This window comes from Kogia breviceps, chromosome 10, assembly GCF_026419965.1.
Source record: "Kogia breviceps isolate mKogBre1 chromosome 10, mKogBre1 haplotype 1, whole genome shotgun sequence".
Taxonomy (NCBI): domain Eukaryota; kingdom Metazoa; phylum Chordata; class Mammalia; order Artiodactyla; family Physeteridae; genus Kogia; species Kogia breviceps.
The window spans coordinates 45614420-45628764 of record NC_081319.1 but is presented as its reverse complement, the minus strand read 5'-3'; the positions used below and the strand labels follow the sequence as shown (position 1 = coordinate 45628764).

At 41.2% G+C, this 14345-nt stretch overlaps 1 protein-coding gene across 4 annotated transcripts in view; it reads left to right on the top strand.

Moving 5' to 3' along the window:
* Positions 1–14345, top strand: part of ULK4 (unc-51 like kinase 4) — a 559443-nt gene that overhangs the window by 140754 nt on the left and 404344 nt on the right. For all 4 annotated transcript variants that reach the window (XR_010842631.1, XR_010842632.1, XM_059075830.2 and 1 more), the window contains exon 22: positions 42–169. Coding sequence is in view for 2 of the 4 variants with exons in the window: in XM_059075830.2 (XP_058931813.1) it covers positions 42–169 (128 nt within the window). In the remaining 2 variants the exon portion in view is untranslated. The remainder of the gene's footprint in view (positions 1–41; positions 170–14345) is intronic.

Sequence of the window (14345 nt, the reverse complement as noted above, 5' to 3'; positions counted from 1 at the left end):
ATTTCATGTTTTCTCAAAAAATATTCTAATGTCTCCCACAGGATTTTGTCTCTACAATTATCCATTTACTGGACAGCCCCTCGACATCCATCAGAGCAAAATCCTTCCTGGTTCTTCTGTATATTTTGATTCATAACCACGAGATGCTGCTGCTCAGCTGCCAAGCACGGTAAGATTTTCTCTGACAGTTTCATCAATGACTTCAATTTGACCCCTGTTTATTAGTTTTATTAGTAGTATTTCTTGGCCCCTATGTACCTGGTATTCAAAATTTTTTTTCTAGATTTTTTCCAAGGGTTTAATGTTTGTCTCCTCAGCTTGGAAACACTGAAGCAGGGTGTTGGGAAGTGCTTGGAGTTTCCTAGATCTGAGTACAGTCCAAGGCAGGGTGTTAAAGTTGGTTCTGGTTTACGTTTTTGCAAGGCGTTCTTGACTGGTGGTTTGGTCATAGTTCTCATTTGTGTGAGCTTCTGGAATGAGTAGTTGAAAGCCCAGAGGACGAGCCTAGAAAAGCAGAGGAAGAGGCAGGGCGAGGATCAGGAGTACATGGACTGGTCCTCGACTAGGCAGGTCTCTCACTGTCTCTGGGTCTCACCTCCTTCCTCTAAAAGGAGAAGCTGTCCTGATGCACCTCAGTTCCCTTCATCCTTTGATGCTTCTCGATTAACACTTTTGAAACTGTCTGGTCCATGCTCTTGAACATATGGGTTATCGCCTATTTCTCGATCTGGCTTTTTACTTATTGTAGGATACTGGGGAGATCCTAGAATTGCTGAGATGGATCTAGGTTAGGAACTAGAAAACTTACTCCTGGAAACAGAGAATAAATGTTTTAGGATTTACGGGTCAAGAAGCAAAACTGCTAACACATATATATGGAATCCAAAAGAAAAAAAATCGTTCTGAAGAACCTAGGAGCAGGACGGGAATAAAGACGCAGACGTAGAGAATGGACCTGAGGACACGGGGAAGCTGGGACGAAGTGAGAGTGGCATGGACATATAGACACTACCAAATGTAAAATAGCTAGCTAGTGGGAAGCATCCGCATAGCACAGGGAGATCAGCTCGGTGCTTTGTGACCACCTAGAGGGGTGGGATAAGGGAGGGTGGGAGGGAGGCGCAAGAGGGAGGAGATATGGGGATATATGTATACATACAGCTGATTCACTTTGTTATAAAGCAGAAACTAACACACCATTGTAAAGCAATTATACTCCAATAAAGATGTTTAAAAGAAAAAGCAAAATTGTGGATATTATGTATGTACTTCTATTACAAGAGAGAAAACAAATATCCACAAATTTTTTTATTGACATAATAAAAAATACACTACTCCCAATCCATCCCTGGGATGGATTAGCAGATGCAAACTATTTAGGATGGATCAACAACTAGGTCCTACTGTATAGGACAGAGAACTATATACCATATCCTGTGATAAACCACAATAAAAAAGAATATGAAAAAGAATATATATATGTATAACTGAGTCACTTTGCTGTGCAGCAGAAATTAACACAACACTGTAAATTAACTATACTTCCATAAAATTAAAAAAATACATACTACTAATAATTGAGTATAAGTTTTTGAAATATAGGTCTAATGAGAAGCATAGAATGCTTTTGTGGGGGCAGAGAGAACATTTTGTGTAACTAGGGGTCAAAGTGAGAGTCTCGTGATCAAATCTGATTGCAGATGTTCCTCTTGGCGCTGATCCCTAATGCAGTTTTATGTATCTTATCTTTGAAAATGTCCTTTCACACAGGTTCTGCCACATATCAATATCAGTCCATGGGCACATGACTTTAATTGAGCATATTCATCACTTGGAAGGCATTTGTAGTTTTCTGTTAGATTCTTCCTTGATACCTGCCTGTAGCATGTCATTGCATTGCAGGTGAATCCCTTCTAGGTGAAGGTCATGGGGAAGCTCCTGACAAGCCTCCTTCAGTTCCCATCTCTCAGGGATCCCTGTCCTTTGTTGTTTGATGCCCAGTGTCCTGATTCTGACATCTCATGCTTTTGTCTATTTGTTGCTTGTTTTAGGTGGGAGGGTGTGCACTGATCCTGTTATCAGGGCTGCAAGCAGAAGTTGCTCTTGTCTGTTGGTAAAGGCCTCATCCCTGGCTTTGCTGCCTCTCGTCTCTCCTTGTGTTGACTATCATTTTTCTCCAGGGCAAAAAATAGAGTTTCTCAACAGATGTTCTTCCATCATTTCTTGGACTCACCGTCTGTCTCCATGTAGCAGCTGGAGTGTCTCTTACCCAGTGTGAATCAGCTTTTGTTTCTTCCCTGCTCAGTCTCTCCTCTCCTGTTGTGCTGAAATAATACCCCAGGCTCTGACCGTGGGCTGCTCTGCCCGACTTCGTCTCACCCCTGCCCTCCTCTCAGCCCTTGTCTTCTATAGCTCCTCCTTGCACCCTCTCCACTCCAGCTCAAAGTTCTTCTTGTTGCTTTCTGTACACGCTAACCATTTATACTCCCCTCGGGGGTTCCTTTTGTCCCCAGTGCACTTCCCTGAGATATGTGTGTGGCTGGCTTCCTCAGCTCATTCAGGTTTCTGTTCCGTCTATTGGTTACTACTTTTGAGAGCCACTCTGATCATCCTATCTCAACTCCCCCTCCTAACACCAACTCGGAAACTGTCTAACTGAAAAGAACTAAATCACTTAGACCATGAGGGCCTGAGTGGGACAGGCTTAGTCCTCCCAGGAAATTGCTGTGATTTCTGTGTCCCTGAGTGAATATTTAGAAACTTTGACCGTGGTGGGAAGATGGTGGCCTAAACGCACACCTTGACCCTGACCTCCGCTGTGCTCTCTCTGGGGAGTGTAGGGGTGGGGTGCCTGGAAGGCAAGGCTTAGCCTTGCAAGAGAGGTAAGAGTGGGCCCCATTCTTCCTGTGCTGTGGGGCAGGGATGACGCCCTGTGCTCCAAGCCTGGGAAAATAGCAGATCTTGGGGCTTCTGTGGGGTCTAAAATGCAGGTGCTGTCTGTGTGTGGTCATTGGGACCAGCACTCCTATCCCCAGGGGATCTGGAGCGGGACCGAATTGGGGGTCAGTGTGCCCCAGTCTGCGAGGCTGCGGGGAGATGACCTCATTCGCCAGCACTTGGAGAGAACAGGTCCCCCTCCTCGCCTGCTTCTTTGCTGCAACCCAGCCTGATCAGGTCTGAGTCAGTGGGGAGGACGTCTTGGGCAAGCAAGGATTGGTCACAGTCCACTGAAGGAGACACTGCAAGTACTTGAAGGAGGAAGGACAAGAACAGGCAGCTCTTACTGAAGCAGAACGAATGGAATCGACAGAATTTTAACAAACAAGGAATGAAAACTCTATGGAGAGGCAGTTTTCTGAAATTCAGCAGAAGAACTGAAAGAAAATGGCCTCTTCTGGGGACGGCATTAGTGCTTTGAAAGGACACATTGACCCACACAGAGCTGTTTACAAAGACACGGGAAATGCACGTGGAAACAATAAGAAAGATGGAGTGTGGGTCCAAGAGGCCTCACATGCAGAGTTCCAGGAACTCCGGGAGGAGGAAAGGAATCAGATGGAGGAGGGTTTCTAATTGAAGAAATCTCAGAAGTCATCTTCTCCTTGAACATGCCCCCTTCTGATGCTGTATTAAACTGCAAGTAAAGGAGTTAAAAAGTCACAGAACCACAAATGGAAAGGGAAAAATGGCTAAGGCAGATGAGCGTTGTCACCTGTCTTTGTCTTTGGTAAGCTGGAAAGCTGACAAATGAACGTTCACTGATGTAGCAGAATGGAGATAACTGAGATCCTTTAATGTCTGCAAAGGGAAAGGCTGGGAGGAGACATGATCACTGTCTGGCAGAACTCTTGAAAGGTTGGGAAGGGGAGGTGTAACGGTACCTTCAAAGGCAGTGGTGAGAGGGAGGTGAGACTCAAGATAGGAGGATTGATGGAAATTTGCATGGAGGTTTGATTCCCAGCCCTGAACATCCAGGACATTCTGCCTCTTCCATGGCAGCAGGAGACTTGCGATGTGTTCTGGGTGGTTTGCACCGGAAAGGCCGCAGATGTGGGGTTTGAGGCAGATCAGAGGGAGATGAGGTGCTTTGTGAGATCCTCTAATGAGGATCGTAGAAAAGCCTGCTTACTCTCAAAGGTGAGGACTTCTGCCCTCTACCCCTCCTTGGCTTGCAGGCTCTTGGCAGCCTAGTTTGCATGCTCTTGACCAGAGTTTAGAGATTCATCTCAGGGAAGCCGATCCGTCCCCAGTAAAAGCCCCACAGGGGCTGACGTTTGGGTGCCCCCTGTTGTAGCTCGGGAAACCTTGCCTGATATTCCTGTACTGGAGCCCATCAGTCATAAGCCGCGCTCCTGCACACAGACATTCCAGCAATACTTCAGTGCATCCTCTTAAAATATAAATGGACAACCAAGTATCACCAGATATTTAAGGAAACATGGAACTCTAACATGGAACTCAGAAGCCAAAACTCACCAGCAGATAAAAGGAACTCATCAGAAACAGACTAAAGTTATGAACAGACAGTTCATAGAAATAGTAATGAGGATGACTTTTTTTGGTTTTAATATTTTTTTTAGTTCTTTTTTTTTGGCTGCATTGGGTCTTCGTTGCTGTGCACGGGCTTTCTCTAGTTGCGGCGAGTGGGGGCTACTCTTCCTGCGGTGCACGGGCTTCTCACTGTGGTGGCTTCTCTTGCTGCAGAGCACGGGCTCTAGGCGTGCAGGCTTCAGTAGTTGTGGCTCGCGGGCTCTAGAATGCAGGCTCAGTAGTTGTGGCGCATGGGTTTTAGCTGCTCGGCGGCATGTGGGATCTTCCCAGACCAGGGCTCGAACCCGTGTCCCCCTGCATTGGCAGGCGGATTCTTAACCACTGTGCCACCAGGGAAGCTGGAGGATGACTCTTAAACCTATGAGTAAATGCTAAATCTTCCTTATTATAAGAGGAAAGCACATCATTAGTCTTCATTAGAAGAGAATCTACACTGAATACTGTTTCCCACTTGGTACATTGGCAGTGTCTGCAATCTATTCTGTTGGTGAGGCTGTGGAGAGGCCGGCACTGTTGTGTATTGCTGGTGGGAATGCAAAATATTTTAACTACTATGAAGAGGAATTTGGCAATATCTAGAAAAATGGCATATTTTTACCCTTTGTCCAAGCCATCTCACTTCTAGGATATAGTGTCCAATGATCTGTTCTTAGAGAAGAAGTGAAATGACAACATGCATGAGGCAGTATTTGTTACAGTAAAAAACTCTTAAACAGCAGACTGGCTGGAGAATTGTGTTCACCCTTGTGTTAGTTATCTCTTCCTGCTGTAACAAATAACCACAGACTTGATGGTTTAAGACACCACACAGTGTACTAATCTGACAGTTCCCGTGGGTCAGGAGTCCAGGCTCTTTGTAGCTAGAGCCTCTGCTCATATCTCACAGGGTTGAAGTGTAGGTGCTGGCCGGTGCTACAATCCTCATCTGAGGCTGGGGTCTTCTGCAAGCTCACTGATTGCTGGCAGAGTTCATTCCTTTGCAGCCGTAGGACCAAGGTCCCCATTTCCTGGCTGGTTATCGTCTGGGGGTAGAGGCCATACTTCCTCTCCAGTGACAATCCACAGCAGAACGGTTTGCTTTCTTCCTGGAGGTCAGTAGGAGCACTCTTTATACCTTGAATCCTGTCTTAGACCTCACTCTTCTGCTACCAGCAGTAAAAAACTCCGCTTTTAAAGGTTTCAGCTGATTGGGTTAGGCTCATGCAGATAACCTACCTAATTCGAGGGTAATTGAATTGGGACTTTACATCCTTAAACTCCCTTCTCTGTAGTACTTAGATTAGTGTTTGAATAGCCAGGGCGGTGGGAATCTTGTCAGAGAGACATCTTTAGAATTCTTCCATTTGCAGTGCCCATGGTGGAGGCCTCTGCGGCTGTGAGAATGAACAAAGAGGCTCTCTATACACAGCCATGGAGTGACCTCCAAGACATTAATTATCCTGACAAAAGCAAGGTGCAGAACAGTACTTATAGTATACTAGCTTTTGTATAAGAAAGAGGGAGAAAACAGGAAAGATATATGCATTTATTAATATTTTCAAAAAGAAAGAAGGATAAATTAAAAATGAACAAAATGGCATTTTATAAGGAATGGAAGGAAATAGGGACCAGGGCTAGGGATGAAAGCTACTCTTCTCTGAAGGTACCTGTTTTATGGTTTAGATTTAAGAGCCAGGTGAATGTTTTTTTTTTTTTTGGTGGTTCGCGGGCCTCTCACTGTTGCGGCCTCTCCCATTGCGGAGCACAGGCTCCGGACGCGCAGGCTCAGCGGCCATGGCTCACAGGCCCAGCCGCTCCGCTGCATGTGGGACCTTCCCGGACCGGGGCACGAACCCGTGTTCCCTGCATCGGCGGGTGGACTGTCAACCACTGCGCCACCAGGGAAGCCCCCAGGTGAATATTTTTATATAATTAAAAGTAAAATTAAATAAAAATGATAAAAATAAAGCAGTCTGTAAATATTGAAAAATAATCTGGTATCACATTTGTAAGATAACTCTCCAGAGACTAGATACTGAAGTGTTTAAAGAACATTGTGTTTGGTAGTACAGTTGATCCTTGAACAACATGGGGTTGAACTGTGCAGGTCCACTTATATGTGGATTTTTTTCAGTGAATGTGGGCAACCACTACAATCTGTGGTTGGTTGAATCCTCAGATGCAGAACTGCGTGAGTACTGAGTGAGAGCTGACTATGGGATTTGAGCATCCATGGATTTTGGTTTCTGGAGTGGGTCCTGGAAACTATATTCTATTGGGATATATCGATATTTCAAGGACTAAAATAACCCCATTAAGAAATATTCAACCGTGTTGTGTTCTTGTCAGTGTTAGTTACTGTGTTGCTCTTGACATATATTTACACATATGTATGTATGAAAGTAATAGCAAGGTAGTAATTATGCAAATTGTAGTAGGAACCAAGATTTTCAACGTAAAAGAAAACATACAGTTATAAAAGTAAAATCCTGTCATCCTTAATTTAAATCAAGTGTCAAGATGAACTCATGATTTGTTCATTCTTTTTTTTATAAAGAAATTATTTATTTTATAGCTTTATTTACTGAAAATCCACTCAGATTTTAATCCCCAAATGCCATTTTCCACTGAAAGGAACCATGGCCCCTTCTATAAACAGCCTCTTGGTCTTGGGCACAGCTATACATTCAGGTCAGGAGTGAACACATGGAGAACCTGGGGCATATTGTCATTCCTTAAAGCAAAGAAATTACCAGAAACTGTTAAGGTCATGTCAGAAGAACACAAGAGTCAACTGAAAGGAGTTTCTTCTGGCCCAAAATGGAATTTTGAGCATTAAAAGTAATAAAGACTGCAATATATTAAAATATCAGTGTGAAAAAAGTTGCGTTCATGATTATATTTAGAAAACAACACTTATCAGTCCCAATTTAGAAAACTGCTAGGTCATGCAGTCATTTTCCTGAAAATTGTTCAATAAGGCAACAAAATCAGTATTTATCCATTGTTTAATATACAGGGTAATCAAATAGTTGATTAGGCAAAGTTTTTCTTTATAGAAGTTTCATAGCTAATAAATACCAGAGAAACCATAGAATTAGGAAGGCTCCATTTTGCAACCCTTAAACTCGTAAACAGAATTAATTTTTTAAAAAGCAATGAACATTTTTTGATAAATCTTTCGATATATGCTTTAACATTTCTCTTGGGTTAAATCCTAGAAGTGGAATTGCTGGGTCTTACAGTAGGTGTATGTTTAACTTTTTAAGAAACAGACAAGCTATTTTCCAAAGTAGTTGTACCATTTTATATTCCCACCACGGTGTATGAGAATTCCAGTATTTACTTGTCCTTGCCAACTCAGTATGGTCGTTCTTTTTAATGTTAGCAATTCTAATAGGTGTGTAGTTCTGTTTCACTGTAGTTTTAATTTGCATTTCCCTAATAACTTACGATTTAGAGCATCTTTTGACATGCTTACTTGTCATCTCTATAACTTTCTTCTTGAAACATATGTTCCAGTCTTCTGCCCTTCTGTAAAAATGGGCTGTTTTCTTAATGAGTTGTGAGAGTATTTAAAAAATATAGTCCAGATTCAAGTCCTTTATCAGATATATGGCTTGCAAATATTTTATCTCAGCCAGGGGCTTGTCTGTTTATTCTTTATTTTATTTTATTCTTTTAACATCTTTATTGGAGTATAATTGCTTTACAATGGTGTGTTAGTTTCTGCTTTATAACAAAGTGAATCAGTTATACATATACATATATCCCCATATCTTTTCCCTCTTGTGTCTGCCTCCCACCTCCCAATCCCACCCCTCTAGGTGGGCACAAAGCACTGAGCTGATCTCCCGGTGCTATGAGGCTGCTTCCCACTAGCTATCTATTTTACATTTGGTAGTGTATATATGTTCATGCCACTCTCTCACTTCATCCTAGCTTCGCCTTCCCCCTCCCTGTGTCCTCGAGTCCATTCTCTATGTCTGCCTCTTTATTCCTGTCCTGCCCCTGGGTACATCAGAACCATTTGTTTTTTTTAGATTCCATATATGTGTGTTAGCATACAGTATTTGTTTTTCTCTTTCTGACTTACTTCACTCTGTATGACAGACTCTAGGTCTATCCACCTCACTACAAATAACAAATAACTCAATTTCATTTCTTTTTATGGCTGAGTAATATTCCATTGTACATATGTGCCACAACTTCTTTATCCATTCATCTGTTGATGGATACTTAGGTTGCTTCCATGTCCTGGCTATTGTAAATAGAGCTGCAGTGAACATTGTGGTACATGACTCTTTTTGAATTATGGTTTTCTCAGGATATATGCCCAGTAGTGGGATTGCTGGGTGATATGGTAGTTCTATTTGTAGTTTTTTAAGGAACCTCCATACTGTTCTCCATAGTGGCTGCATCAATTTACATTCCCACCAACAGTGCAAGAGTGTTCCCTTTTCTCCACAGCCTCTCTGGCATTTATTGTTTGTAGATTTCTTAATGATGGCCATTCTGACTGGTGTGAGGTGACACCTCATTGTAGTTTTGATTTGCATTTCTCTAATGACTAACGATGTTGAACATTCTTTCATGTGTTTGTTGGCAATCTGTATATCTTCTTTGGAGAAATGTCTATTTAGGTCTTCTGCCCATTTTTGGATTGGGTTGTTTCTTTTTTGATATTGAGCTGCATGAGCTGCTTGTATATTTTAGAGATTAATCCTTTGTCCGTTGAATCGTTTGCAAATATTTTCTCCCATTCTGAGGGTTGTCTTTTCGTCTTGTTTATGGTTCCTTTGCTGTGCAAAAGCTTTTAAGTTTCATTAGGTCCCATTTATTTTTGTTTTTATTTCCATTTCTCTAGAAGGTGGATCAAAAAAGATCTTGCTGTGATTTATGTCATAGAGTGTTCTGCCTATGTTTTCCTCTAAGAGTTCGATAATGTCTGGCCTTACATTTAGGTCTTTAATCCATTTTGAGTTTACTTGTGTGTATGGTATTAGGGAGTGTTCTAATTTCATTCTTTTACAGGTAGCTGTCCAGTTTTCCCCGCACCACTTATTGAAGAGGCTGTCTTTTCTCCACTGTATATCCTTCCCTCCTTTATCAAAGATAAGGTGACCATATGTGTGTGGGTTTATCTCTGGGCTTTCTATCCTGTTTCATTGATCTATATTTCTGTTTTTGTGCCAGTACCATACTGTCTTGATTATTATAGCTTTGTAGTATAGTCTGAAGTCCGGGAGCTTGATTTATTTGGCTCCGTTTTTCTTTCTCAAGATTGCTTTGGCTGTTTGGGGTCTTTTGTGTTTCCATGCAAATTGTGAAATTTTTTGTTCTATTTCTATGAAAAATGCCATTGGTAGTTTGATAGGGATTGCATTGAATCTGTAGATTGCTTTGAGTAGTATGGTCATTTTCACCATGTTGATTCTTCCAATCCAAGAACATGGTATATCTCTCCATCTGTCTGTATCATCTTTAATTTCTTTCATCAGTGTCTCATAGTTTTCTGCATACACATCTTTTGTCTCCTTAGGTTTATTCCTAGGTATTTTATTGTTTTTGTTGCAGTGGTAAATGGGAGTGTTTTCTTAATTTCTCTTTCAGAGTTTTCATCATTAGTGTATAGAAATGCAAGAGATTTCGGTGCATTAATTTTGTATCCTGCTAGTTTACCAAATTCATTGATTAGCTCTAGTAGTTTTCTGGTAGCATCTTTAGGATTCTCTATGTATAGTATCATGTCATCTGCAAAGAGTGATAGCTTTACTTCTTCTTTTCTGAATTGGATTCCGTTTATTTCCTTTTCTTCTCTGATTGCTGTGGCTAAAACTTCCAAAACTATGTTGAATAATAGTGGTGAGCGTGGACAAACTTGTCTTGTTCCTGATCTTAGAGGAAATGCTTTCAGCTTTTCACCACTGAGAATGATGTTGGCTGTGGGTTTGTCATACATGGCCTTTATTATGTTGAGGTAAGTTCACTCTATGCCTACTTTGTGGAGGGTTTCTATCATAAACAGTGTTGAATTTTGTCAAAAGCTTTTTCTGCATCTATTGAGATTATCATATGGTTTTTATTCTTCAGCTTGTTAATACGGTGTACCACATTGATTGATTTGTGTATATTGAAGAATCCTTCCATTCCTGGGATAAACCCCACTTGATCATGTTGTATGAGCCTTTTAATGTGTTATTGGATTCTGTTTGCTAGTATTTTCTTGAGGATTTTGCATCTATGTTCATCAGTGATATTGGTCTGTAGTTTTCTTTTTTTGTGACATTATTGTCTAGTTTTGGTATCAGGGTGATGGTGGCCTCGTACAGTGAGTTTGGGAGTGTTCCTCCCCCTGCTATATTTTGGAAGAGTTTTAGAAGGATAGGTGTTAGCTCTTCTCTAAATGTTTGATAGAATTCACCTGTGAAGCCATCTGGTCCTGGGCTTTTGTTTGTTGGAAGATTTTTAATCACAGTTTCAATTTCAGTGTTTGTGACTGGTCTGTTCATATTTTCTGTCTCTTCCTGGTTCAGTCTTGGAAGTTTGTACCTTTCTAAGAATTTGTCCGTTTCTTCCAGGTTGTCCATTTTACTGGCATATAGTTGCTTGTAGTAATCTCTCATGATCCTTTGTATTTCTGCAGTGTCAGTTGTTACTCCTCCTTTTTCATTTCTAATTCTGTTGATTTGCATCTTCTACTTTTTTTTCTTGCTGAATCTGGCTAATGGTTTATCAATTTTATTTATCTTCTCAAAGAACCATCTTATACTTTTATTGATCTTTGCTATTGTTTCCTTCATTTCTTTTTCATTTATTTCTGATCTGATCTTTATTTCTTTCCTTCTGCTAACTTTGGGGTTTTTTTGTTCTTTCTCTAATTGGTTTAGGTGTAAGGTTAGGTTGTTTATTTGAGATGTTTCTTGTTTCTTGAGGAACGATTGTATTCCTATAAACTTCCCTCTTAGAACTGCTTTTGCTGCATCCCATAGGTTTTGGGTCATCATGTTTTCATTGTAATTTGTCTCTAGGTATGGTTTGATTTCTTCAGTGATCTCTTGGTCATTTAGTAGTGTACTTTTTAGCCTTCATGTGTTTGTATTTTTCACAGTTGTTTTCCTGTAATTGATATCTGGTCTCATAGGGCTGTGGTTGGAAATGATACTTGATATGATTTCAGTTTTCTTAAATTTACCAAGGCTTGATTTGTGACCCAAGATATGATCTATCCTGGAGAATGTTCCATGAGCAGTTGAGAAGAAAGTGTATTTTGTTGTTTTTGGATGGAATGTCCTATAAATATCAATTAAGTCCGTCTTGTTTAATGTGTCATTTAAATGTTGTGTTTCCTTATTTATTTTCAGTTTGGATGATCTGTCCATTGGTGAAAGTGGGGTGTTAAAGTCCCCTACTCTGATCTTGTTACTGTCGATGTCCTCTTTTATGGCTGTTAGCATTTACCTTATGTATTGAGGTGCTCCTGTGTTGGGTGCATAAATATTTGCAACTGTTACATCTTCTTCTTGGATTGATCCCTTTATCATTATGTAGCGTCCTTCTTTGTCTCTTGTAATAGTCTTTATTTTAAAGTCTATTTTGTCTGATATGAGTGTTGCTACTCCAGCTTTCTTTTGTTTTCCATTTGCCTGGAATATCTTTTTCCATCCCCTCACTCTCAGTCTGTATGTGTCCCTAGGTCTGAAGTGGGTCTCTTGTCGACTGCATATATATGAGTTTTGTTTTTGTATCCATTCAACCAGTCTATGTCTTTTGGTTGAAGCATTTAATCCATTTGCATTCAAGGTTAGTATTTATATGTATGTTCCTATTACCATTTTCTTAATTATTTTCAGTTTGTTATTGTAGGTCTTTTCCTTGTCTTGCGTTTCCTGCCTAGGGAAGTTCCTTTAGCATTTGTTATAAAGCTGATTTGGTGGTGCTGAATTCTCTTAACTTTTGCTTGTCTGTAAAGGTTTTAATTTCTCTGTCGAGTCTGAATGAGATCCTTGCTGGTAGAGTAATCTTGGTTGTAGGTTTTTCCCTTTCATCACTTGAAATATGTCCTGCCACTCCCTTCTGGCTTGTAGAGTTTCAGCTGAAAGATCAGCTGTTAACCTTATGGGGATTCCCTTGTATGTTATTTGTTGTTTTTCCCTTGCTGCTTTTAATATTTTTTCTTTGTATTTAATCTTTGATAGTTTGATTAATGTGTCTTGTAGTGTTTCTCCTTGGATTTATCCTATATGCGACTCCCTGTGCTTCCTGAACTTGATTGAATATTTCCTTTCCTTTGTTAGGGACATTTTCAACTATAATCTCTTCAAATATTTTCTCAGTCCCTTTCGTTTTCTCTTCTTCTTCTGGGACCCCTGTAATTCAAATGTTGGTGCATTTAATGTTGTCCCAGACCTCTCTGAGGCTGTCCTCAATTCTTTTCATTCTTTTTTCTTTATTCTGCTCTGCAGTAGTTATTTCTACTATTTTATCTTCCAGGTCACTTATCCATTCTTCTGCCTCAGTTATTCTATTGATTCCTTCTAGAGATGTTTTAAGTTACATTTATTGTGTTGTTCATCATTTTTTGTTTGCTCTTTAGTTCTTCTTGGTCCTTGTTCAACATTTCTTATATTTTCTCCATTCTGTTTCCAAGGTTTTGGATCATGTTTACTGTCATTACTCTGAATTATTTGTCAGGTAGACTGCCTATTTCCTCTTCATTTGTTTGGTATGGTGGATTTTTACCTTGCTCCTTCATCTGCTCCTTGTTTCTCTGTCTTCTCATTTTGCTTAACTTACTGTGTTTGTGGTCTCGTTTTCGCAGGCTGTAGGTTCGTAGTTCCCATTGCTTTTGGTGTCTACCCCCAGGAGCTAAGGTTGGTTCAGCGGGTTGTGTAGGCTTCCTGGTGGAGGGGACTAGTGCTTGTGTTCTGGTGGATGAGGCTGGATCTTTTCTTTCTGGTGGCAGGACTGCCTCCCGTGGTGTGTTTTAGGGTGTCTGTGACCTTATTATGATTTTAGGCAGCCTCTCTGCTAGTGGGTGGGGTTGTGTTCCTGTCTTGCTAGTTGTTTCGCATAGGGTGTCGAGCACTGTAGCTTGCTGGTCGTTGAGTGGAGCTGGGTCTTAGTGTTGAGATAGCGATCTCTGGGAGAGCTTTTGCCATTTCATATTATGTGGAGCTGGGAGGTCTCTGGTGCACCAGTGTCCTGAACTTGGCTCTCCCACCTCAGAGGCACCGGCCTGACAGCAGGCCAGAGCACCAAAACCCTGTCAGCTACACGACTCTGTTCCTGGGAATTCCCTGGTGGTCCAGTGGTTAGGACTCCGAGGTTTCACTGCCAAGGGTGCAGCTTTGATCCCTGGTCGGGGAAGTAAGATGCAGCAAGCCACTCCCAAAACAAACAAACAAACACCTGTTCCTGAAGACAGAGTGTCACTCCATGCTTCTGTCTGTTTATTCTTAAGAGCAGAAATGTCCAAATGTAAATGGACAAACAAGTTGTGGCATATTTTTGGAAGGGAATACTTAATTAGCAGTGACTACTTAGCGGTAAATAGTTTTTGAGAAGTGAAAGCTTTCTTCTTACTTGTAAGGTAATAAGTGAATCTGCTGGTTTCATAGATGCAGATGGAAGACACGAGATACTGGGTCAGAGACAATGGACTTTTTAACCCACAGCAGACAGCACGAGGGTCATGTTTGAGTTGGTTCCCCTTGACTGCCAAGTCCCGTGGTGGCGGGGGGAGCAGGCTGGATGCAGGCCCAGGTAGATGCTGTGTACACAGTGATGCCGTTTGTGTCACTGCTGAGGAGCCC